Below are 23,355 nucleotides of genomic sequence, written 5' to 3'. Positions count from 1 at the left end.
TTTGTTTTTTTTTTTTCTCAATAATTCACAAATATCTTCTTTTTTTTTTTCCTCCATTATTACCTTTTCTCTAATTGTATCAAAGAATCTTATTCTTTGAAAAATATGTAAATGAATCTTCAAATTCTTTTGATATATATATATATATATATAAAAAGTAAATATAAAGAATATGATTTTTCTTGTCAGAGAAATTAAAAATAAAAATAAAAATAAAAAAAGAAAAAAGAAAGCTTTAGAGGAAGTGATGATGGTAAAGAGAAGAAGGTAGTACAAGTATCCAAATGTACGGCAATCGCTGCAAAACTGCCTATTTTTCTGGTTTCCATTGCCCCCACTCCCCTCGATCTCTCTCTCAGAACTCTCAATTTTCACGCCGCCGCCTTCCTCCGCCGTCCGTCCTCCGTCGGCGACATGTTTTTCTCCGTCTCCTCTTCCTCCGCTCACCGGTAAAGGAAGGATTCGATTCACTTTTCAATCTTCCTGGTATGTAATTTTTGCTCTTTTACCCCTTTTTGGATTATTGATTTTGTGTTTCTTCTGCTGGATCCGCGTTTTAATTTGATTTGGATCTCGACCTGTGTGATTTTCTTTGGTTGGGATCGGATTTGTACCCTGAATTTTTGTGATGAATTGTAATGGAGTGGGAATTGGTGGTTGACTCTTTTTGCTCTTTTGTGTTCTTGATTTTTTCAGATGAGGATTCTGTCGGAATCTCCGGGTAGCGGCTCGAATGCTTCCGGAAAGGCGTTCCAATTCAGGGTATAAGGATTCCAAATCCTCTTGTTTGTTTGTTTGTTTGTTTGTTTGGATTTGAATGGTTTGAAGATGAATGGTGTTTTGCTTCTTCGGTAATTGTATACATATATATATATATATATATGGAGAAATTTAGGAGTCTATCACGGGCTAGGTTGTTGAAATTGTTGGATTAATGGAAGGAATAAGCAGACGGAATCTGATTGCTCATAAGGATCAAAATTTCTTTCTGGATGTGGGGAGGATGCTGCTGAGATACGGCATAGACAACTTTTTGTTTTAACTTTTCTTTTTTATGGTTTTTGTTTGGTGGATTTGGTGTGGGTTTTTTTGGGTATACTGAATAGTTTATTATCATGAAAAACAGAATTTGTGTTGATACTTGTATGGAGTTGGATGCTAAAGAAGAAGTACCTCATCATCTCTTGGATTTGAACTCAAGTGGAAGAGTGAATGATGGTCATCACCTTGGATCAAGTGATTCATTGTTCCCTGGGCTTATTGATGATGTTGCCTTGAATTGTCTTGCTTGGGCTTGCCAATCAGATTACACTTCATTGTCGTGCCTTAACTCGAGGTTTAACGAGTTGGTTAGAAATGGTGATTTATACGGGTGGAGAAAACATTTGGGCATTAAAGAGCATTGGGTGTATCTGGTTTGTGATTTAAAGGGTTGGGAAGCATATGATCCTTTGAGGAAAGTATGGATGACTTTGCCAAAGATGCCTTGTGATGAGTGTTTCAATCACGCTGACAAGGAATCGTTGGCTGTTGGTAGTGAACTGTTAGTTTTCGGCCGTGAGATGTTTGATTTTGCTATATGGAAGTATAATTCAACTTGTAATAGCTGGACAAAGTGTCGAGGAATGAATCAACCTCGCTGTCTATTTGGCTCAGGTAGCCTTGGTTCGATTGCTATTGTAGCGGGTGGGAGTGATATAAATGGGAATATTTTGGATTCAGCAGAGTTGTATGACTCTTCATTGGGCACATGGGAAATGTTACCCAAGATGATGACCCCGCGTAGATTGTGTTCGGGGTTCTTTATGGATGAGAAGTTTTATGTGATCGGTGGAATGTCGAGCTCCACCGTTTCATTAACTTGTGGGGAGGAGTACAATTTTCAGACAAGGAAATGGAGGAAAATTGAGGGAATGTATCCTTATGTTAACAGGGCTGCTCAGGCTCCTCCTCTTGTTGCCGTAGTGGATAACCAATTATATTCAGTGGAGTATTTAACTAACCTGGTTAAGAGGTATGACAAAGTAAAAAACTCATGGAATGTATTGGGAAGGCTTCCTCTGAGGGCGGATTCTTCAAATGGCTGGGGCCTGGCTTTCAAGGCCTGTGGTGAGGAGCTTCTTGTCGTAGGTGGGCAAAAAGGTCCGAACGGTGAAGCAATCGTACTCAATGCTTGTTCTCCGAAGTTCGGCATGAGGAATGGAGCCCTGGATTGGAAGTTTCTTGGTGTGAAGGAGCATGTCGGAGTGTTCGTCTATAACTGTGCTGTTATGGGTTGCTTATAAAATAACTCGACAGAAGAGCCCGACTCCATTGCTAGATCTGGCCCTTCTGGAGCCCTTGCTACATTTACCTCGGTCGGCTACAACTGTTCATCCCCGTAATGCTTTTTTCAGTTTATGAATGTGCTTTTCAAGTGTCTCTTTTGTTTCTGTGTTGTCCTGTTGTTTAGTTTGATCAAGTTCTCTATTGTCTGTTTCTCACATTCATCCTGTTTCCTTCATTGCATCTTTACTAATAAATAGTTATAGCCTCTCCGGTCATTGGATTATTGTTCAATTCTAACATTTCTATGCTTTGATTCAATGGTAAATCTACTCTCCTATCATCATATCTTGCTGTTCGCAGATCAAAACAGCACGAAAGACCTTTCTTACGCATCGTTTTTAACTCATAATCGGTCGGGTAAGTTTATTTGTCTGTTCATCCAAATTTTCTTCCTGGATTGTTGAGATCACAGGAAGGTAGAGATATTGTGTTATGAAACCAGCTTGATTCTTGTGTTTTCTGAGCTGAAAATGTGAACAGGTGAGAATTTGAGGTTCTAGAAAAGCAGTCCCTCAGGAAGTTGCTATTATTTGAATTTGTCCATTATTTATTGGAAAAAACTCTCTTTTGGTTAAGTCTTTTTCTCAAGGCAAGGCTCATATAACTGCAAATTGTGTGGAAAGATTTACATTTTTACGGGTGGCAAATTGGTTTTGAGTCGGGTTGAGACATTTTTTACACCTAACCTAATTGCCCAGACCGAAATGAAGCACCTTGAGTAAGAAAAGATAGATCGAGGTGATCAACAGAGACTAGTGCTTTTGTTGTTGTCTCTATCACAACTGCACCGAATACTCACAAGTCTGATACCATTGATGTTTGTGTAGTTGATCGCCCGAAAAGAGAGAGAGTAATGGATTTTGGATTGAGTTTTCGTTTTTTTTTTTATAGTTTCTTTTTCTACTTTTTTTTAAAAAATAAAAAGTGATTGACAACTTTTTGTTTTACCTTTTAATTAAGAAATAAAATTCAAATGCTTGTAAGCTGACCCATATACTTTTTACCTTTTTGTTAATTGTAAAAGAATCTAAGTTATTCCTAGATAGCACCTACTTTATAGCATCCAAATACTTGACTATTTAATCACTTTATAAAGCCCTATTCACTACCCTAACATAATGGTTAATTAAGGCCATTAAGTATGAATGTTACAACTCTTGGAATCACTTTAGTAGTTTCATTTTGAGACTATATAAAGTCATGTATGTTGTATTTGTAAGTAGACTTGAAAATATAGTAAAAGAAGCATTTGTGCTCTTCTTTAGCCCATATCTAAGTTTCTTTGCAATTCTATGTAGTTTAGGTTGCATGTAGAATCATTCAAGCTCGACATGATCAATCTTGCTTGTGGAGTGATTCGAATCTCAAGCAAGTATTCTTGCCTTGAGATATTTGATAACAAGAATCATTCAAGTTAGACATGATCAATCTTGCTGGTGGAGTGATTCGAATCTCACAGACAATGCTCTTGCCTTGAGATATTCGATCAACAAGGTAATCCGAATCTTACTCTCCTTGTAGTGATTTCTTATCTTATCAGTTTATTTCTTTTTATCGTTTATACTGTGTAATGGTTAATGTTGTATTATCTTTTTTCTTCCCGCAATTGGTATCTGAGCTTTTGATTTTGTAGTTCTTCAAGTTTCGAGGAAACCACGAAGTTCAATGGAACAAATTTAGGTAAGGTAAGATAAGGTCAAGGGTTATCTAACCTTCTAAAAGGTATCAGAGCAGTATCTCTCCCAGTAAGATGTGGTATGGGGACGAACCAAGGCGAAAACTGGTCAGCACGTGACACCCAAATAAAAAATGTGTACATGAATGAACCGAGACTACATCTAAATGAGAGAAATCTTGAGAGTAGAATGAATAAGCAAGGTTTAGAACAATTGAAAGTCACTATTTATACCTATAAGGGGTGCACCTTCTTTTTTGGTGGTTCAATCTTAAGAACTCCATAGTTAAACATACTTTGTTTGGTGCAATTCTATGTTGGGTGATCTCTTAAAAGTTTTTTTAAGATACATGTGAATGAAGAAAAAACACGCTGGAAGAACTCGTGTTAATTTGTGGGGATAATCTTCACTCTTAAAAACGAGGAGTAAAAAACGTGATTGCCACCGGGGAATGTCGGGGTCATCAGGTGTCGAATCCAGATTTTGAATCAATATGGATTCTAAATCCTGATTTGAATCCTAAGCATGGGTCATTACAAAATGTCTCGTGACCATGTCACAGGGGAATGTCGGGCCACCAGGTGCTGAATTCATATTCTAAATCCTAGACATGGGTCGTTACAGAATGTCTTGTGACCATGTCACAGGGGAATGTCGGGCCACCAAGTGCCAAATACAAATTTTGAATCCTAGGCATGGGTCATTAAAGAATGTCTCGTGACCATGTTACAAGAGAATGTCGAGCCACCAAGTACCAAATTCAGATTCTAAATCCTAAGCATGAGTCATTACAAAATGCCTCATGACCATATTGCAAGGGAAAGTCGGGGCCATCCAGAGCCAAATTCAGATTGTAAATCCTAATCTGAATCCTAGAAATAGGTCATTACAAAATGCCTCTCGGGCTAAATTTTTACCCTCCTCAGTCGTGTCATCCTCGCAGAGTGCACCAACTTCATCATGAGCGATCTCTCTTCTTCGTTCCTCCGTTCAACTGATTCATTCTATCATCTTCTCTCTCGTTCATTCCATTCTTCTCTGTTATTCCTTTTTATTATATTTAATTGATATTAAAAATAAAAATAAATAAATAAACTTTATATAGGATGTGGTCCCACACCCACAAACCACATTTAAATTGAAAATGAAACATCTTCATCAAAGAACAATTTTTTGTGGTACCACACAACCATTCCATTGCCTTTGGAACAAAGTTATTCTCTTTATCTTACAAATTTATATATTTAAAAATGAAATCAATTCTTTTAATATGGTTTGAATGATTACAGTCAAATCAGATTGTATGGCTCCGGCATTCTCCTGCATCCCCGACAACATGGTCAGGGTATCTACTTTACGCTTCTAAGAGCGAAGATTATCCTCACAAATCAACAGAAGTCCTTCCGACTTCACCCAACATAAAATTGCTCCAAGTAAAGCACGTTTAACCCTAAAGTCCCTACGATTGAGCTAGTGAAAAGGAAAATACGTAACTTTCAATTCTTCTAAACTTTTTTTTAGTCATTCTATCATCAGGATCGTTCTCATTCAACTCGGTTTATTCACGTACGATTTCTTTACTCACATGTCATACAAATGGTATCAGTAGTTCCTATAATTATATTAAAAAAAAAAACATGAATTAATTTGAATTGTGGTCCTCCAAAAATCAAAAGCCAACTCTTTTAAATTTATGAAAAAAGAATTTTTTTTTAAAAAAAAGTAATAATAAAAGGAAAGCCTTGAAAAAAAAAAAAAAAAAAAAAGACATGCTATACAGTTGGAGACCATTTATGAAAAGGGGTGCCTAAGTCCCCTGCTTCTAGAATTTTAAGCTGGTTTAAGCGTGATACCCACATTAGTTAGAGAGATGAACAAAACATTGCTTATAAAGTGTGGAAATCTCTTCCTAACAGACGTGTTTTAAAACCGTGAGGTTGACGACGATATATAACGGGCTAAAGTAGACAATATCTGCTAGTGATGAACTTGGGCTGTTATATCAAGTCACGAATGAGGTCATCTAGAAGATTAGAGAATGATGCAAACACCACAAAGTAGATAGAATAGTTACAATGATAGGGTATTCCTAAAGGTAGAGGACAATGAAGGATGTTACGAGATTCAGACGAAATTCTTGAGCAAATTGACCTAGCCTTAACGTTATCGCTCTCCACAATTCATAAAGTGTTTCATGTTTCCATCATACAGAAGTACACGGCAAATCGTTTTCACTGAGTTCACTTTAAGCCTTTCTTAAGGAAATTCTTACGAGGGAGCTGTGCACTCTACAGTAATTCTCGATTAACACTTGTTACAGTTCTCTAACAATCCATCCGTAATTGATTTATATTTAATTTATTTTTTCTTTTTTTTTAATAATCTAAGACGAAATATTCTAAATCGAATTCACACGTCTCTCAATAAAATTTTAAGATTTTAAATTAAAGAAATAAAAAATAAAAAATAAAAAAGTAGAAACCAAAAAGAAAAATAAGGATTTAATCGGCGATTTGCAGGTGACTCCAATCATCACACCCACGCCCTAGCTGAGCTGGCAGCTCCATTACCATTGGAATTATATTCCTACCATAATATGGAAAATCAAAATAATTTTCATATGAATTTCTTTTTCTTTTAACTCAATTTTTTTTTTTTTAATTTTTATTACGTTCTTTAAGCTCTACGTATAGAGTTAAATGCATAGTATTCTCAACACCCGATACACGCACGCACACATGAACTCATTAGATGGGATCATTAACGTCTAGGTCCGTTTATGAGCTACGTTCTTGCAGCCCAAAACTAATGAAGAAGAAAGGAACGCAAATCAGGCCTAGACATAACTCAATATCAAACATAAACTCTTTACGGGACGTACAGACATATTCATGATGTTTAATTCATATTTATCATACATGCTACATCATGGTATCTTATAAGACGTGAACATTATCATATCAACCTAACAGTCATAATCAAACATGCATCATAGAGTTCCATGTTAATAGGGTTACAGGGTATGTGTTATTCATGCGTCAAACAATTTTATCCAACTTAGCCCGTACACATTCAAACAACCGTACTAAATATCATTATTTGACTAAAATAACAGTCAAAAGAAGAAGTCAATGGATCGGGTGCTAAATTCAAATTCTAGATTTTATTCTTAAACTTTATTATTGATAAATACATTTAAAATTCTTTTGAAATCCTTCATTTTTAGATATTTGGACTAATAATGGCATATGTAAAAGTATATGTTCTTGATTTTTCAAAAAATTAAAATTAATTATTACTTAAAATAAACTGATAATTACTTAAATCTTTTCATGTCTTTTCAAATGGGTTCGTGAAATCTTTTAAACCAATTGGATTAGATTGTCAGAGGTTTTTTTAATTATTTTTTTTAAAATGTTTTTCCATTATACATATTACTTTAATAATTAAATTTTCATAAAACATCGGTTACAAACAACAAATATCTTTAATCTTCATAATAATCTTAAAAATAAAATTGGTTGGATTTCAACCCAAACTATAAAAATAATAATAATAATTTTTTTAAAAAATGATAAAGATATTAATACAATTTATAAAATTTATCGATATTTTTAAAATATAGTATTAACAACTCTGTCCAATAGTAAATATATTTTAAATTTTTTTTAAAATATTAATCAAATTAAAAATTAATAATAAATGTATTTTTTAAACAAATTTGAGTTTTTTTTTTTTTTTTTTCTATGGAAGTCTTAATCATTGGGAGACAAAAGGATTTGAACCCATTAATTCTGCTAAAAAGAGGATATAAATGCAAAGTATTTATCATCAACTCACCTACCAACAACAAATTTGTATAAAAAATATTGATCACAATCAAAACTTTCAAAGTTGACTAATTTCCTTCTCGGGTTTAAATTCATATGGTTTGATATCAATATTACGGATCAATTAATAGCTCGGTTATTTCTTATAAATTAGATTTTGCTTTAGTTTGAGTTTGGCTGAATTGTTGAAAATTTTGAAATTTTGATTCGGTTTGCGAGTTGACGTTTTTTTTGGTAAGGCTGAAAATTGGAATATAACCCAACCCGACCCAACCATATCCTACTCTAAAAAAAGATTAAGAATATTTAATATTCATAACCTAAGTTTCTAAAATCCTATTAAACATAATTTTAAAAGTTTAAAGACTCAACTTTTAATTTAATTTATATTTATATTTATTTATTTATTTAAATTGAGCAGAAATAATCGAATGGAAACCAGAAATGAGAAATCTTGAAATAGTATGACTAAAAAAGGCTTAAATGAATTGAAAGTCACTACCTATAGTATACCGACAAAGTGTTCCTATTCTGTAGCTCAATCAAACAAACTTCGTAGTTAAGGGTGTTTTCGTTTTGAAGTTGGATATACTTTTTCATGTACGAATTCGGTAGAAAAGCTAGTACCTCGTTAGCATTGCAACAACACGAAAAAGAAAGCGAGATACTGGAATACGAGGGGAAGGAGCGAAACAGATTAATAGTTTACGAGGTTCATGAGAGAAACCTATTTAACGAGTGAAAGAAGGTCACGGAATTGAGATTCAGGGGAAGGTTTTCGATGTGACCTCTTGGAATTTTCTTAACATGCACATGAATGAAGACAAAGTATCGTGTAAGGACTCATGATGATTTGTGAGGATAGTGTTTATGCTTGGAAACGAGGTGTAAGTAACATAACCACGTACCATATTGCAGGAGAATGTTTGAGTCATCAAGTTCAAATTTAGATCCTCGGCAATATATATATTATATATAACTAAAATGAATAAACAAATTGTGGAAATCCGTAAATTTCACACCATCAAAAATTGAAAATGGAATATATGCTTTTCATTCATATTTTCCATTATTGACAAGTGGAGAATCTATCGAGCACGAAATCATTATCCTTGGAATCTCGATCCTCTTTTTCTTTAACGCCAGTGTCGTTTTTACCCTTCATTACACTATTGACGAGGTTGACAAAATTGACGATAACTCGTTCATTGTATCCACGAGTGACAATTTGTCTCTCACTTACTTTTTCTTGTTCTCGACAACATTTTAGCTGAACTTGAACTCTTTACTATCAAAACTGACAGAATGTGACTTAAAATTGAAAGTTAACGCCAACCAAAGTTCGTAAACTTGTAAATATATAATCTTAATGCAAGAAATCCAAAAAAATGACAAAACTTGAATCGAACAAGAAAAAAAAAATCTTAAAAAAAAAACACGAAGCAAGAAGAGTAACCGCTCTCTAAGGCCACTTGAAATCTCGTTTTTTTTGGAGTGGTTAAGCTCAAGTCTTTACAAAGGGTTGGAGTGTTTAAATGCATTCGCCTAACATGGATGTGTCTGGTTATTGTAACTGTTGAAGCCCACCGCTAACAAATATTGCCATTTTTTGTATTTTTATTTTCAGTCTTTCCTTCAAAAATTTTAAAACTTAAAACAATTCCTTTCGAGAGAAGTTTCCACATCCTTATAAAAAAGGTTTCGTTCTCTTCTCCAACTAATGTGTAATCTCACAATTGACCCTCTTTAGGGTCCAACGTCCTCCCTAGCACTCAAACTCTTCTCCAATTGATGTGGGACTCCTCAATCTACTCCTCTGGGGTCCAACATCCTTGCTCGCACATCACCTTGTGTCCACCCTCTTTAGGGTCAGCCTCCTCACTGACACATCATTCGATGTCTAACTTTGATATCATTTATAACCGCTTAAGCTCGCTGCTAATAAATATTGTTCTCTTTGATTTTCCGTTTCAGACTTTGCCCACAAATTTTAAAATGCATCCGGATATATTGGTATCCTCCACAGTTAGACATGGCACAGCAAGAGCAATGCTTATTCAGTGCCAGTGGCGTCAGTAGCTGCACCTTTTGCTGCAATAAATATAGCGTTGGGGCTTCATCTTTCATCCTTTTTTTCACTTTTTTCTCACACCCAATTCCCCATTTCTTTCTAATTTCCCCATCTCCAAGCTCTCTCTCTCTCTCTCTCTCTCTCTCTCTCTCTCCTGCCTTTTTTCTGTGTAAAGCCGATCGAATTTGAATGTTCTTCGTGGTTTTTGGCGAGTTTTTTCTTCTGGGTTTGTGCGGTTTGTGGATTCTAAGCTTTAATGGAAAACGGGGATAAGCTTGTTCTTCAAGGAACTGAGATGGGTTCACGTGAGGGAACCATTTCCATTCCTCTCGAAAAGGTATGATCAATGAATGAACGATGTTCTCTGTTTCCTTTTATGTTTTCTTTTCTGGGTAATCTTCTGTTTCTCGTTTATTTTAATGGGTTTTCTCTTTATCCTCTGATTTTCTTTATGCAATTCTGTAAGAACATTACTTAAAACTGAGCTAAGAGACAAAAGGAGTGAAGGATTGTACCTGTTTTAGTCTAGATTTTCATGTTCTAAGTATTGAATCCTTAGATTAAACTGATGAATCGTGATGATATCTACTCTTCTGTTGATTTGTGATCGATTATCAGTAGTTTTAATACCTAAAATCTTCATGGTGAGTTCTAAGTTTGTTCTCTGAGTGTGCTGTGAAATGCCCTGTTCTTGTTCTTGTTCTTGTTCATGTTCTTATTTTCAGTTCTTCATCCAGGATGAGCGGACAGCTGGGATAACTGAGGAAATTGAGCATTCTAATCAATGGAAGAGACCGAATCTTATACTCGAGATACCGTCTCGAACACCCGAATCGTCGCCTCGAGATTATCAGGCTATAAAGATGCCTCAAACTCCTAAGAAAGTGAACTTTGTATTGACACCAAGCCCCTCAGATGCAAGAATTAATGGATCTGGATCACCTGGTCCATCTTCATCTAGAGGCAAATCATCTATAAGAAGTCTTTTTCCCAAGTTAAGCTTCATCCATAGAAGTTCTTCAGATATTGAGAAGATTGCCAACGTTGTTCTTGAAGGTTCATCCAATGGGGCTCAAGAGAAGCCTTCAATAGCTAGGTCCTTGTCTCTTACTAAGATATTTACCCCTAGGATAAAGAGGACTTCATCTCTACCTGTTACTACGATCATTCACTCGAACCCTGAATCGACACATGGAGGAAGTAGAGGAGGAGCTACCAACCTTATGGTATGTATCCACTTGTGTCATTGTTCTCCTTTTAACCGGGTCGAAGGCTCGAGCATTTCCGATAAATTCTTTGTTCTTTTCATGTCTGGTTATATAGGTGACAAGAAGTTATATTTGAACACATGTACAACTTGTGTAATGTTATTTGATCTTTGTGTTTTGTGCAGGGAAAAGGAGCGCAACGACAAATATCTCGATCTTTTTCGGTCCCATTGAATGATAAAGAGTCGAGCTTGAGGAGGATGGACTCGTTTTTTCGTGTTATTCCTTCGACTCCGCTTGTGAAGGGAGGAAGTGGAAAGCTAAATGTAACCATAGAGGAAGCTGGTATGATTCGATGAAAGAATATCGACTACTTTTTTATTACTTTTTTTCGTTTTTCTTTCTAATGAAACTGACTCGGAGTTGGTCGAACGGTTAAGACTGTAAGATCCCACATCGGTTAGGGAGAACGAAACATTCCTTATAAGGGTGTGGCAACCTCTCCCTAGCAGACACGTTTTAAAAACCTTGAGGGGAAACTCGATAGAAATAGTCTAAAGATGACAGTATCTACTAGTGGTGAGTTTGGGCTATTGTAAATGGTATCATAGCCAGACACTAAACGATGTGCCAGCGAGAAGGCTGATCTCCGAAGGGGGTGGACAAGAAGCAGTGTGTCAGTAAGGACACTTGGCCCCTAAGGGGGTGGATTGAGGGGTCCCACATCGATTGGAGAAGGGAACGAGTGCTAGCAAGGACCCTGGGCCCCAAAGGGGGTGGATGGATTGTGAGATCCCACCTCAGTCGGGGAGGAAAACGAAGCATTCCTTATAAGGTTGTGGAAACCTCTTCCTAGCAAACTCGTTTTAAAAACTTTGAGGGGAAGCCTGAAAGGGAAACCCAGAGAGGACAATATTTGCTAGTGGTGGACTTGGACCGTTACACAGACGTTACTAGCAAGATCTTCTACTCACGTCAAAGGGGAAAAGTTCATTTGAAAAACTAATTTGATGGTGTCTTCTTCATGGTTCAGAAGAAGATAATGCTGGTGAAGATATACCTGAAGAAGAAGCTGTTTGCAGAATCTGTTTGGTCGAGTTGTGCGAGGGCGGCGAGACGCTAAAGATGGAATGCAGCTGCAAAGGTGAACTGGCTTTGGCACATGAGGACTGCGCCATCAAATGGTTTAGTATCAAGGGCAATAAGACATGTGATATCTGCAAGGAAGAGGTCCGAAACTTACCCGTTACTCTGTTACGGATTCAAAGTATTAGAGCTCGAAGCACCGGAGCAATCCGAGCTCTGCAGGAAGATGTCAATGGATACAGGTATTCGACCTAAACATACCATCGATTTTCATCTTTGTATAGCTTGTTCTTTTATGATCATCCTATTGATACAACTTTCAATGTGCAAATCTTTTTAGGGTCTGGCAGGAAGTTCCCGTGCTCGTCATCGTGAGCATGCTTGCCTATTTCTGTTTTCTCGAGCAACTTCTGGTACGATTCTCGTCTCTACGTTTTGCTCATTGAGTTCTCGGCACATTCCCTTGAAAAACGCCATCGTCTTTCAGGTTGGTAGAATGGGCAGCGGTGCAATCGCGATATCCCTGCCTTTTTCTTGTGTACTTGGTCTGCTTTCATCCATGACCTCATCAACTATGGGTAGGCAATCTAATAATGCTGCATAACCCTATCTGATCTTATCGCTTTTGTTAGTTTCGGAGTTCGCCGACCATCATCGTGTCGAAAAGTGGTCATTTTGCAGCCATTAGTGTGATCGTTTTTTTCATTTCGAAACTAATTATGGAACAAGATTTCAAATTTTCAGTATCCTAACCTCGTGAATTATATATAGTTAAGAGAAGATTCGTCTGGGTGTACGCCTCGTTTCAATTTGCTCTTGTCGTTCTCTTCGCACATATCTTTTACACCGTGGTGAGAACTCTATGCACATAAATCTTTTTTATTGAATTAAGATGTTATTTTCAATCTGGTGTTGTTGCTTCCCTGGTTGCAATAGGTTGGCATCCAAGCAGTTCTATCTATTCTTCTTGCAACATTTACCGGGTTCGGTGTCGTGATGAGCGGTACTTCGATCCTAGTTGAGTTTATCAGATGGAGAAGAAGATGGCAAGCTTCATTGGAGCAACATCAAACGCAGATGATCACACAACCGAGTCATTTCCCTAGAACATCAAGTGCATAACAAGCTAACCGTTGAGGCTGGTATCGACACCAGCCTGAGCCAGATAGATACTACAGAAACAATAGCAGATGTTGAATTTGCTACGTATACTAAAGATGGTTTCGCTAGCAAGATCGATCCGGTCAAGGCAAACTAAGCTGTGTGTAAATGAGAGATTTGTGGTGTTGTTTACTTGTGTTTTCAAGTCAATGAGGAATTGGCTTCAAAGGCTTTCTTTTTGGTTCTTTTTTCATGGCGTTTTGCAGAAGCAAGCTGCAATGTTCTTCCCAGTGGTGGATGAGTTCATTGTGTCCATTTGTGAGAAAGTTCATGTTATGAAGATTTGTGTTTTATAGAACAAATCACTCGTACGTTCGGTTATTCAATTAAACTACCAAAAATTTGAATCACAAAAAAACACTGATATTTAACAATCATAATGAAAGTCATCGTTTATTCTAAACCAATTTGGCAATTTAATTAGCATAATCGAATCCCATCGCAATCGAAAATGAAAGCGGGAGATCGAAAACTTCTAAAATTTTCAAATATCTCTTGAATTGTCAGAGAAAGAGATTGTGAAATTTTCATCTGGAAAAGCAATGCATGAAGATTACATCTGAAAATGATCTAAAATACTCAGAGAGTATCGTTTAGAAATCAGATCCAACAAACAGAAGCATGGTAACTTCAGAGTCTGAAACAAACAGTTTCTAATTAGACAAAAGAAGATTTCCAGCTGCAGAATAATCCATCAAACGAGAGATACGATTAGCTCGCTGCTGATCGAAATCAACGTTCAATGCTAACATAATCAGAAATAATATACAGTTTTTCTCCAGAATCAGAACCAGTTTCCACATTCAAACCACCGAAATCATTTAATCTCCAATATCCAAGCCCTAGATCCTAAAATCCCTAACCTCCAAAGCCGTAAAGAGTGCGACCTTGCCTCTTAAGCGCATAAACAACATCCATGGCGGTGACGGTCTTCCGGCGAGCGTGCTCGGTGTAGGTGACGGCATCGCGAATAACATTCTCGAGGAAAATCTTGAGAACGCCGCGAGTCTCCTCGTAGATCAGGCCGCTGATACGCTTTACGCCGCCTCGCCTGGCCAGACGCCGAATCGCCGGCTTAGTGATTCCTTGAATGTTATCTCTCAGAACCTTCCGGTGCCTCTTCGCTCCTCCTTTTCCAAGGCCTTTTCCTCCTTTGCCTCTGCCAGACATTGTCGCTGAGCTTAAGGTTGGGAGATGAGGATTCAAATCTACAGAGAAAACACTTAGATGCCCCCTGTATAAGAAAACTGACAGAGTTCGTTGTATTTATAGAGAAAGGAGATGGAAGGTTGGCCGTTGGATGGCGATCCGTGTGTCGCAACAATTTTATTTTATGGCCGTCCGATTTCACGTGGATTGTGCCTTTAGTGGTTGGATGAATGTGTCTCGCGGATTGAGGATTTTTCTTTTTCCTTTTTTTTTTCTTTTTCCAAAGAATCAACAAAGTGTTCCTACGACGCTATTATTCTCAACCCTTCTAATTATAATCGAACTCAATTTCACCATATTTTTAAAATTGTTATAAAAATTAGAAATTTTTACGTTCTAAATGTTAGTAATACATTATGCCTCGTAAATATTCCGGTAAATATTGGATATTTTAGTTATTAATATGATATGATTTTTTAATCTAATAAAAAAATTTAAATAATTAAAAAAATATACAATTCGACCGTCCAATCAAAACTAATCTAAAAACAAATTATTAGGTTGGGTCGTGAACCTTTTTCCTATCTAAAAAAATAATGAATAGCAACGAATTTTGTCTGTTTGCATGTTATCATGTTGCCTCGATTTGAGATTTTGGTTAGTCGTGTTTATTTGAGTGTTAGGGTGATGGATAAAACTTGCAACTTCATCTCGTGATCAACTTGAACGCCAGATGAATTATCCTCTCAATCGACACTAGATTGTGATGAAATTTGTTGAGTTACTTCAACGAGTTCTTGTTTATTCGAAGTTTAGTCTCGTGATGGCTTAAACACAGGTGATTTAAGGTGATTGGAGGAATAACTCATTTAGGAAGAACTCATTTAGAACGTTCTCATACCAAAGATCATAACTTTGAACAATAATATAATTTTGTTTTTCTTCCAATAAGAAAAAAACTTAGACACTCTTGGAGAAGTTCAAATTACGACATACCCATCTTATAAAACCTTTTCATTAAAAAAAAAATTGAAAGAATACACAAAAAAAAAATTTATAATAGAAAAACATTTAATCTAGCAAGGAACCCATCCATCCGATCCGAGATCTCTCAAGCACTCTAAATTCTATTATTTCTTTTCCCATAGCTCCGACACGATAGCATACGCCCTCCCTCCCGTACCACAAAATCTTTTCTTTCTAGCAGAATTTCAACACATCGATCTATAATAAAGATTATGAATCGAAATACATTGGTACTTTCTAACAATTTTCACTCCAAGCCATACATTACATTACATCTCAAAAGAGCAAACAAAAGAGAATGAAATAATTTAGTGAATCAAAAGAGAGAGAGAACATAGGTCCAAAAACCAAGATTTGAGTATACCTTGATCTAACAAGTGAAATTAGTAGCAACAGTGTGATATACGAATGCTTTTTTTTTTTTTTTTTTTTTTGCAAGGAAATTGTCTTCTGTTAAATAATGCAAACAAGTTATCATTAATAAGAACTTTCACAGTTACCATTCAGTTCACAATCAGTGAAGTTAACTCATGGCAGCAGGCAGAAAAACTGAAAAATGCTCTCATAATCGAAGCCTTACGAGTAACATCGGCACCGAAAGAAGGGATAGTTCAAGTAACGGGCATGCATTGTAGAACTTAAAGGGAAAACCATGAACCCCATACTTGGACATCAACAGGATGCTGCAAGAAACTATAGATTATGTTTCACTAAGGTTGAAAATAATGCGTGAAAAGTTCAATGTAACAAACTTGGCCCAACAGTAGATGCACGGATTGCAAATAACAAGCAAACAAAGATGCCACTTGCAACGTACTCATAACACTTTTTTCTGTACCATATTGAGCCATGAAGCCTCATCTCCCACGATCATACCAAAAAGTATCCGTTGAAATTATCTTGTAAGATCCTACACAGATTGGAGAGAGGAATGAGTGTCAGCGAGGACGCTGGGTCTTGAAGGAGGTGGATTGTAAGATCCCATATCGGTTGGAGAGGGGAACCAAATATTCTTTACAAGGGTGTGGAAATCTCTCCCTAGCAGATGTGTTTTAAAAACCTTGAGAGGAACCTTGAAACCTTGAGAGGAACCTTGAAACCTTGAGAGGAACCCTAAAAAGAAAAATCCAAAGAGGACAAAGAGGACAATATCTGCTAGTGGTGGGCTTGAACTATTACAAATGGTATTAGAACTAGACACCGAGTGGTGTGCCAGTGAGACGCTAAGCCTCAAAGGGAGGTGGACACTAGGCGGTGTGCCAACGAAGACGTTGAACCTCGAAGGGGGGGTAGATTGTGAAATCTCACATCAATTGGAGAGGAATGAGGAGCGAGGACGCTAAGCCTCGAAGGGGGTGGATTGTGAGACCCCACATCGATTAGGGAAAGGAACAAAACATTCTTTATAAGGGTGTGGAAACCTCTCCCTAACAGGCGCGTTTTAAAAAAACCTGGGAAGTTCGAGAAGGAAATCCCAAAGAGGACAATATCTGCTAGCAGTGGGCTTGGACTGTTACAAATGATATCTGAACCAGACAGGGCAGTGTGCTAGTGAGGACGTTGAGCCCCAAAGGGAGGTGGACACGGGGTGGTGTGCTAGCGAGAACGTTTGGCCGCAAAGAGAGGGTGGACACCAGGCGATGTGTCAGCGAGGACATTGGGACCTGAAGAGATCTCACATCGATAGAGGAACGAGTTCTAACGAGGACATTGGGCCCCAAAGGGGGTGGATTGTGATTTGTGAGATCCCACATCCCTTGGAAAGGGGAACGAACCATTTATAAGGGTGTGGAAACCTCTCCTTAGCAGACACGTTTTAAAAACTTTGAGAGGAAACCCGAAAGAAAAAGTCCAAAAAGAACAATATCTACTAGCGATAGGCTTGGGCTGTTACATATCTTCACAATTATAACATTCTACCCATGATAACTCAACGTGTTGAAACTAAAACTTCAAAGAAAACTACACCGACCTATTAAAATTTATTTTTTGGGCCAAAAGAAATTCACTCTTTATAAAATCGGAAATCTAGAATTGCATAAAAAAACGTATAGCAAAAATAGCGAGTCTAAGAAAACAGTAGATTATAAAGCCAGAAAGACAATTAACCCTCACCAGAATGCCTTGAATATTTTTCTCAACTTGTTAAGAAAATGGCAGTAGGATTCCCAGGGGATGGAGGATTCTGAGTCAACAATGAAGCCAAAGCACCGGCTTTTGCAAGAGCATCTGGATCAGACGCACACAAAATCTCCACCTCTTCCAAACCTATTTGCCTCTTGATCAACTCCAAGTTCTCTCTAAGGACGTCTATCTCCCCAAATGGAAGCTTCAAGTCCAAGGCCTGAACCCCAAGTGCAGCAGCCTCATCCTTCTTAAACCTCAAGAATGGCATACATTGCTTCTGTGTTTTTTTAAAATCTGCTGCCTGCCCAACTGAACTGTTCTGTAGTGCCTCCATTATTTCACTATCTGGTGCAAACGTACGTCTAGTCGTGTCAAATTTACTTCGGAGTATCCTTAGGCATTCTGCTTTCCATCCGTCGAATTGCTCGTTCACATATACCAAGCCAGTTAATTTCTTGTCCTCAATCACCATTGTGACAGGAGCACCCTTCTTGTTGCCCTTTTTAGATCCTAAAAGTTGCTTTTGAAGAAGCTTCCTCATCAAAACTATTGAGTCTTGGAGATATTTGTTCGCAGTTTTGAGAGTTAAATCAGGAGAATCGGCCAAAGGCCACCCAGAATTAATAACAAATCCTTCTTTCTTCAACATTTCCCTCCAAACATATTCTGCATAGTGTGGACAGATTGGAGTAATAAGTCGCGTCTGGACATCCATAAAACGGAAAACTAAATCACGATTCATGCCTCCAGCGCCACATGAAAACCTGTACTCGTCCCTAGCTGCTTGGAGATCATAAAAACCGGTCTTCAGAGCTTCTCGAAACATGTATTCCTTGTAATTTTTCTCGGTCGTTCTGACAGCTATATTGATTTCGTTTTCAAATACCCGATCAGCATAAGTTGATGGAGGGCCTATTCTAAGGAATGAAGCAGAATCAGCCTGTAGAATATCTTCCATCCATGCAATTTCTTTAGTCAAACGTAATATTGCAGCATTTGCGGTCTCAAAAACAAAATTTGCATCATCGACACCATCGCCAGCATCAGCCAATGAGAATCGTGTGGCATCGGCCGAAAATTCTTCGATTGCCTGACGCAGAGTTCTAAAATTCCCAGTAGACTTGGACATCTTTTCAGAATTAAGCATGATGTGCCCATTACATCTGAACCCACGAGGCCAATGGTGCCTTGGCATAATTGCAGTATGATTGTAAATACAGAATGTCAAGTGATTCTGAATAAGATCTTTTCCAGAAACCCTAAGATCAAATGGATACCAATACTCAAACTCCTGTTTCATCTTATTAAGAACTGACTGTGAGATACCAGTTGATTTTGGTTCTGCGGCACCACAAAAGATAAAATCCCACACTTCATCGGTCATCTGCTCGGGCTTGATTGCAGAGGCATCTGATGCATACAAGTCCCCATTATGCAAAAAGTGAGCAATGGTGTAGTAAGCCATGTAAATGGTGGAATCAGATAATGATTCAACTAGAAATTGTTCATCCCAAGGGATACGAGTTCCAAGGCCAAAACTTCGCGAGCATGCCCACTGGTTGAGCCAACTCAGTGTGTGCTCAAATCCATGCCGTGTCTCATCAGAAAACAGATCCATGTTGGCCAAGCACTCTTCAGCCAACTTCTTCCATTCCGATTCCCCATATGTGATGTACCTGTTAGGAATACCATTAGAGTAGAGATTAGAATCATTGTTAGGTCAATAATGATATGCTTAATCATTAACTAAAAGAGTTGGTTATAGCCATAGGTGATGGTCACCATTGATCAGTAAGGGCTACAATGCACTCATCTCCAGACCGGGAGATAACACGCTTCTCAGGTTCACTATATGGGATAGCTTCACCGGTTTCAATTAGCTTGCTCCGAATCAAAGGCTTTGCTTCCTGCACTTTCCTTCCAGCAAATTCACCAACAATTAGTGTTCCATCAGTAAATCCTTTCAAATACGTCAATCTTTTAGCTTCAGCAAGCTTGTCCTTCTCATTCTGACTTTTAATTTTTAAATCCAAGCAAACTTTTTCAGCAGCTCTATCTCCAAATTCTGGGATATCAATAATGGGAACAATATCATATGGAAGCACCCATTCATCTTTAACGCCATACTTGGCCCTAAGAGCTGGTTTTGATTTTAAATCATGCATGGCCATATAATCATCAGGAGCATCACTAGGTACACTGGTCACGATACCAGTTCCCTTATCTGTGAGAATTGTAAGCATGGGAAGAGCATAAATGATCTCATTAAAGGCTAGAGGGGACTTCAATGGGAGGCCTATCAAATCATTGCCAGTCAACTGAATCAAGCAAGTTGGTTTTTCAGGAATCCTAGAAAATTTCTGATAGGCTAAGTTAAGGGCAGCTCGTTCGGTAATAATAAATACATCAGTATCATTAATTTCAAATGCTCCATATTTACCCTCAGGTAGTACCCATGCATTTGTTTGACCATACATGGTCTCAGGTCTCAACGTTGCAGCAGCTAGAAACACTTTCCTACCCTCCAACACTCCCAATTTAGGAGGAAAAGGAGCCACAACCTCCATCTTAATCAGTGTGTAATCCTGTGGTAGAACCCCTTCACCAGATGCTCTATCGTGATCTGCACAGGGTTGGCCATCCAAGGTTGAATATATAGCATATCTGACATCTTTCACAATCTTCCCCATGGATTTCAACTTTCTCATTTGCCACTGTACAAATGAATTAAAAAATGGATTCATATCAGTGGTAATAAAAGATCGTCTCCAATCACAACCTAAACCAAAAGCCTTAAGATCCTCCATAGCCACAGTAGGAAAGAATGTCAACCAATTATAAGGATTTTGGAACTTGGATATCTCACTATCAGACAGACCAAAACTGCGCATGATTTCCCACTGGTACATCTGTCCACTTGACTTAGAAGCTGCCTTAGATTTCTTACCCTTGAATTTGTCAGGTAATGTTGGATTACTTTCATTTGTATCCTCAGCTTCTGCTTTCAAGTTTTCTTGCTCTTCTGTTTGAGAAGGGAAGACAGGTGGATCACCAAACTGTTGGATTTCCCTAGCAAGCTTATCAGCAGAGGCCTTGATAGGCATTCCTGTGCAGTGGAAACCAAATGGTAATAGGACGTTTGCACCTCTTAGCCTGTGATATGCTGCAGCAAACTCCAATTTTGAAACGGAAAAGGCATGACCAAGATGCAAAAATCCATTCATGTAAGGAAAGGGGAAATTTCCAAAGAACTTCTCGCCCACTTTAGGTGGTGTTTCACATGCCTCTGCCCTAAAAACATCATTCTCTTCCCACAAAACTCGAACCTTTGCTTCAATATCCCGGAGACTGTCCCTCCGGGCAAAGCTTTTCCCACTCTCTGATGCCATGTCTGTAAGACTGAAAAATCTGCAGGCATCAACAGCATCATAAGTACACCATAAGAAACACTCTACAAATTTAAGGCATACAAAACATTTACACGACAAGAAAGTAGGTCAAGTTCCATGAATTCATCTAATAAAAGAACTTTCATGTGTCATCTAAAACTGTGCATATCGTGCGTATGCACATATTTAAGAAACCACTCCCATTTAGAAGGGTGACAGGAAAGGTACATATTACAAACTCAAATCTATTCAAGTTTGATCCTAATTTAAGGGCTATATGTGACAAGTACCATTAAAAATTTGATTAATCTCCAATAGATATAGGGGACCTCACTTCTAACCATCATTTTAACCATTGTCTCTCAACCACTATAATTATTAGGCTACATTACACCTTGGCTCCTTGAGTTTTTGCATGTGGTCTGAGGACCAATTAGACACAGGTGGAAACTCTTGAACCAGAATTGTAATTTACTCTAATTATTTAGATTTTAAAATAAAATAGGTACAACTTCCAAAGTTCTTTTTCCTTCTATCTTGAAACATGAAGGGATAGAATTTCATAAACCACAAGACACAAAGAAAGTAAATCTTAGGAGTGCACATGAAGTCTAGCCTATAAAATCACACGTGTACCACACCACTGTATACTACAAGATAACCCTACAACAAATTATTGATGACCAAACATCAAATTATATTTTAAAACAATAATGACACAACTTCACACTTGTTTTCAGTTCAACAAGATATTTGGAGGTGGGGGTCACGAACTTCAGATCTCTAAGTTGAAAGCATATGCTTTACCCAGTTCAGCTATGCTCAGGTTGACTACTCCACACTCATTTTAGTCGGTGAAAAGAGTATTTAATCTTAAAACAAATTATCCCGTAAAAAAATTAATAACAAAATAATTCATTTGACACACAAATGAAGACAGGACCGCAAGTGAACCGAATACCTGAATATACTAACTGGTCTAGGTAACTATTTGTGTTAATTCAATCCATGAACTGGGTCATTCGCTTGACATTCAAAAGTCAACAACATAAATGAGGCTTAAACCCACATTCACCAATGAAATTCATCCCTCTCCCCAAAGTAGAAAAGAAAAAAATAACAACACAAACGAAGTAGTATTAGAACAAAACCTTTACAAACTCCCAGATTTCAAGTCTAAAGGGGGAACTTCATAGGAGGGAGTGACAAAGGGAGACAAAAAGGCATGTCAATACCTTATATTCAGAACAGAGCAACGATTTGTGGAGAATGGCAAAAAGCTCTTCGCGGAATGAGAAAAAGCCAGTGAGAGACTAGTAAATTATTAAACTAACGACAGATGGAGTATGCTTACCCTGTAAATCAAATGCTTTTGACAATGAGAAGAATTATATATTACAAAAGAAGCTTAAAAACACAAAAATAAATATTTGAATGCTGCAAATAACGAGTAGTAATAAAAATAAGACAACCAAAAGAGACTAAAAAACATAAGAACAGAGAAGAAAACAAAATGGATTAGAAAAAAAAAAAGTTCAATTACAAATTTAGTCCTGAATTTGAAGATTGACTAATTGGCACCTGACATTTCAAACTTACAAATTTAATTCAGAACTTCGATATTTTTTAAAATTCATGATCGATCTACTAGACCCATAAATATAGAGTTTAGACAAACACAAAATTCATATTTATATGCAATAGATCAATTAGTTTTTAGAAAATCCGAATCTGTCGGAAAGGTGTGCCAGCGCAGTTCAGCAGACAGGGAGATTGAAAGAGAAGAAAGAAAAATCGATGCCAATGGATGAGACTGCGGCGGAGAGGGCGTACTAAAAAGAATCAGTGCCGCCGACGAAATATCCACACATACACATTCTGAAATAAAGTCCTAAGTACTTGCATAATCTACCAACATCATGGAGCTAAAACAATTAAACATGGAGGCAGAACAAATAAATTACATAGAAACGATAATTGAGAGAGCATAAATCACATGAAATTGACTTCTTAGTGAAAAAGCAATCACACCAAGAAGAAGGAGAAAGGAAATGGTTGAGATTTGAGCCTACAAGCTGCAATACCAGACGGCTTGATAGAGAGTGACAGTAGGCCGCCGTCCGATACGCCGGAAGGCGGTGGTTGTCGGTTGGAGGTTTACAAGCTTGCAATGGATGTGGAGGGAGAGAGGCTGAGCGGAAATGGAAAGATAGAAATTAGGGCAAACTTCAAAAATAAAATAAAATAAAAATAATAAATAGAATCGGATGCAACTTTTCGATAGTTTAGCCAAATTATATCAAT

General features: G+C 37.5%; 4 protein-coding genes across 12 annotated transcripts; 2 read left to right on the top strand and 2 right to left on the bottom strand.

The window, feature by feature from the left end:
* The first annotated feature begins 195 nt into the window (after nucleotides 1-195).
* On the top strand, nucleotides 196-3,192 carry LOC111469560 (F-box/kelch-repeat protein At5g60570-like). Of its 3 annotated transcripts, none has more exons than XR_002714895.1 (3): nucleotides 196-486; nucleotides 697-762; nucleotides 2,629-3,192. XR_002714895.1 is itself a non-coding variant. In XM_023114861.1 (3 exons), exons 2-3 carry the CDS (start codon nucleotides 734-736, stop codon nucleotides 2,283-2,285), a joined length of 1,188 nt encoding a protein of 395 aa, XP_022970629.1. In that variant the 5' UTR covers nucleotides 237-449; nucleotides 697-733; the 3' UTR covers nucleotides 2,286-2,611. The 3 variants fall into 3 exon arrangements, 2 of the variants coding, with proteins under 2 accessions (XP_022970629.1, XP_022970628.1); XM_023114861.1 differs by lacking the exon at nucleotides 2,629-3,192 and adding an exon at nucleotides 1,127-2,611 and having other exon boundaries at nucleotides 237-449; XM_023114860.1 differs by lacking the exon at nucleotides 2,629-3,192 and adding an exon at nucleotides 1,127-2,611 and having other exon boundaries at nucleotides 237-486.
* Nucleotides 3,193-9,965: 6,773 nt separating this feature from the next.
* On the top strand, nucleotides 9,966-13,672 carry LOC111469432. Its single transcript, XM_023114692.1, has 8 exons — nucleotides 9,966-10,242; nucleotides 10,643-11,131; nucleotides 11,299-11,458; nucleotides 12,147-12,441; nucleotides 12,540-12,612; nucleotides 12,687-12,777; nucleotides 12,971-13,050; nucleotides 13,136-13,672. The coding sequence occupies exons 1-8, from the start codon at nucleotides 10,162-10,164 to the stop codon at nucleotides 13,319-13,321; spliced, it is 1,455 nt and encodes a 484-aa protein (XP_022970460.1). The 5' UTR covers nucleotides 9,966-10,161; the 3' UTR covers nucleotides 13,322-13,672.
* A 308-nt stretch (nucleotides 13,673-13,980) lies between these two features.
* On the bottom strand, nucleotides 13,981-14,602 carry LOC111469433 (histone H4). Its single transcript, XM_023114693.1, has one exon. It carries the CDS (start codon nucleotides 14,528-14,530, stop codon nucleotides 14,219-14,221), a length of 312 nt encoding a protein of 103 aa, XP_022970461.1. The 5' UTR covers nucleotides 14,531-14,602; the 3' UTR covers nucleotides 13,981-14,218.
* A 1,294-nt stretch (nucleotides 14,603-15,896) lies between these two features.
* On the bottom strand, nucleotides 15,897-23,292 carry LOC111469399 (leucine--tRNA ligase, cytoplasmic-like). Of its 7 annotated transcripts, none has more exons than XM_023114634.1 (5): nucleotides 23,083-23,292; nucleotides 22,287-22,406; nucleotides 19,445-21,070; nucleotides 17,651-19,338; nucleotides 15,897-16,228 (listed from the first exon to the last, which is right to left on the bottom strand). In XM_023114634.1, exons 3-4 carry the CDS (start codon nucleotides 21,049-21,051, stop codon nucleotides 17,673-17,675), a joined length of 3,273 nt encoding a protein of 1,090 aa, XP_022970402.1. In that variant the 5' UTR covers nucleotides 21,052-21,070; nucleotides 22,287-22,406; nucleotides 23,083-23,292; the 3' UTR covers nucleotides 15,897-16,228; nucleotides 17,651-17,672. The 7 variants fall into 7 exon arrangements, with proteins under 7 accessions (XP_022970402.1, XP_022970401.1, XP_022970403.1 ...); XM_023114633.1 differs by having other exon boundaries at nucleotides 15,897-16,218; XM_023114635.1 differs by lacking the exon at nucleotides 15,897-16,228 and adding an exon at nucleotides 16,253-16,445.
* Between the last annotated feature and the right edge of the window lie 63 nt (nucleotides 23,293-23,355).

This window comes from Cucurbita maxima, unplaced genomic scaffold (assembly GCF_002738345.1).
Source record: "Cucurbita maxima cultivar Rimu unplaced genomic scaffold, Cmax_1.0 Cma_Scf00040, whole genome shotgun sequence".
Taxonomy (NCBI): Eukaryota; Viridiplantae; Streptophyta; class Magnoliopsida; order Cucurbitales; family Cucurbitaceae; genus Cucurbita; species Cucurbita maxima.
Note: the sequence above shows the minus strand (reverse complement) of the source record. Positions and strands in the feature narration are given on the sequence as shown.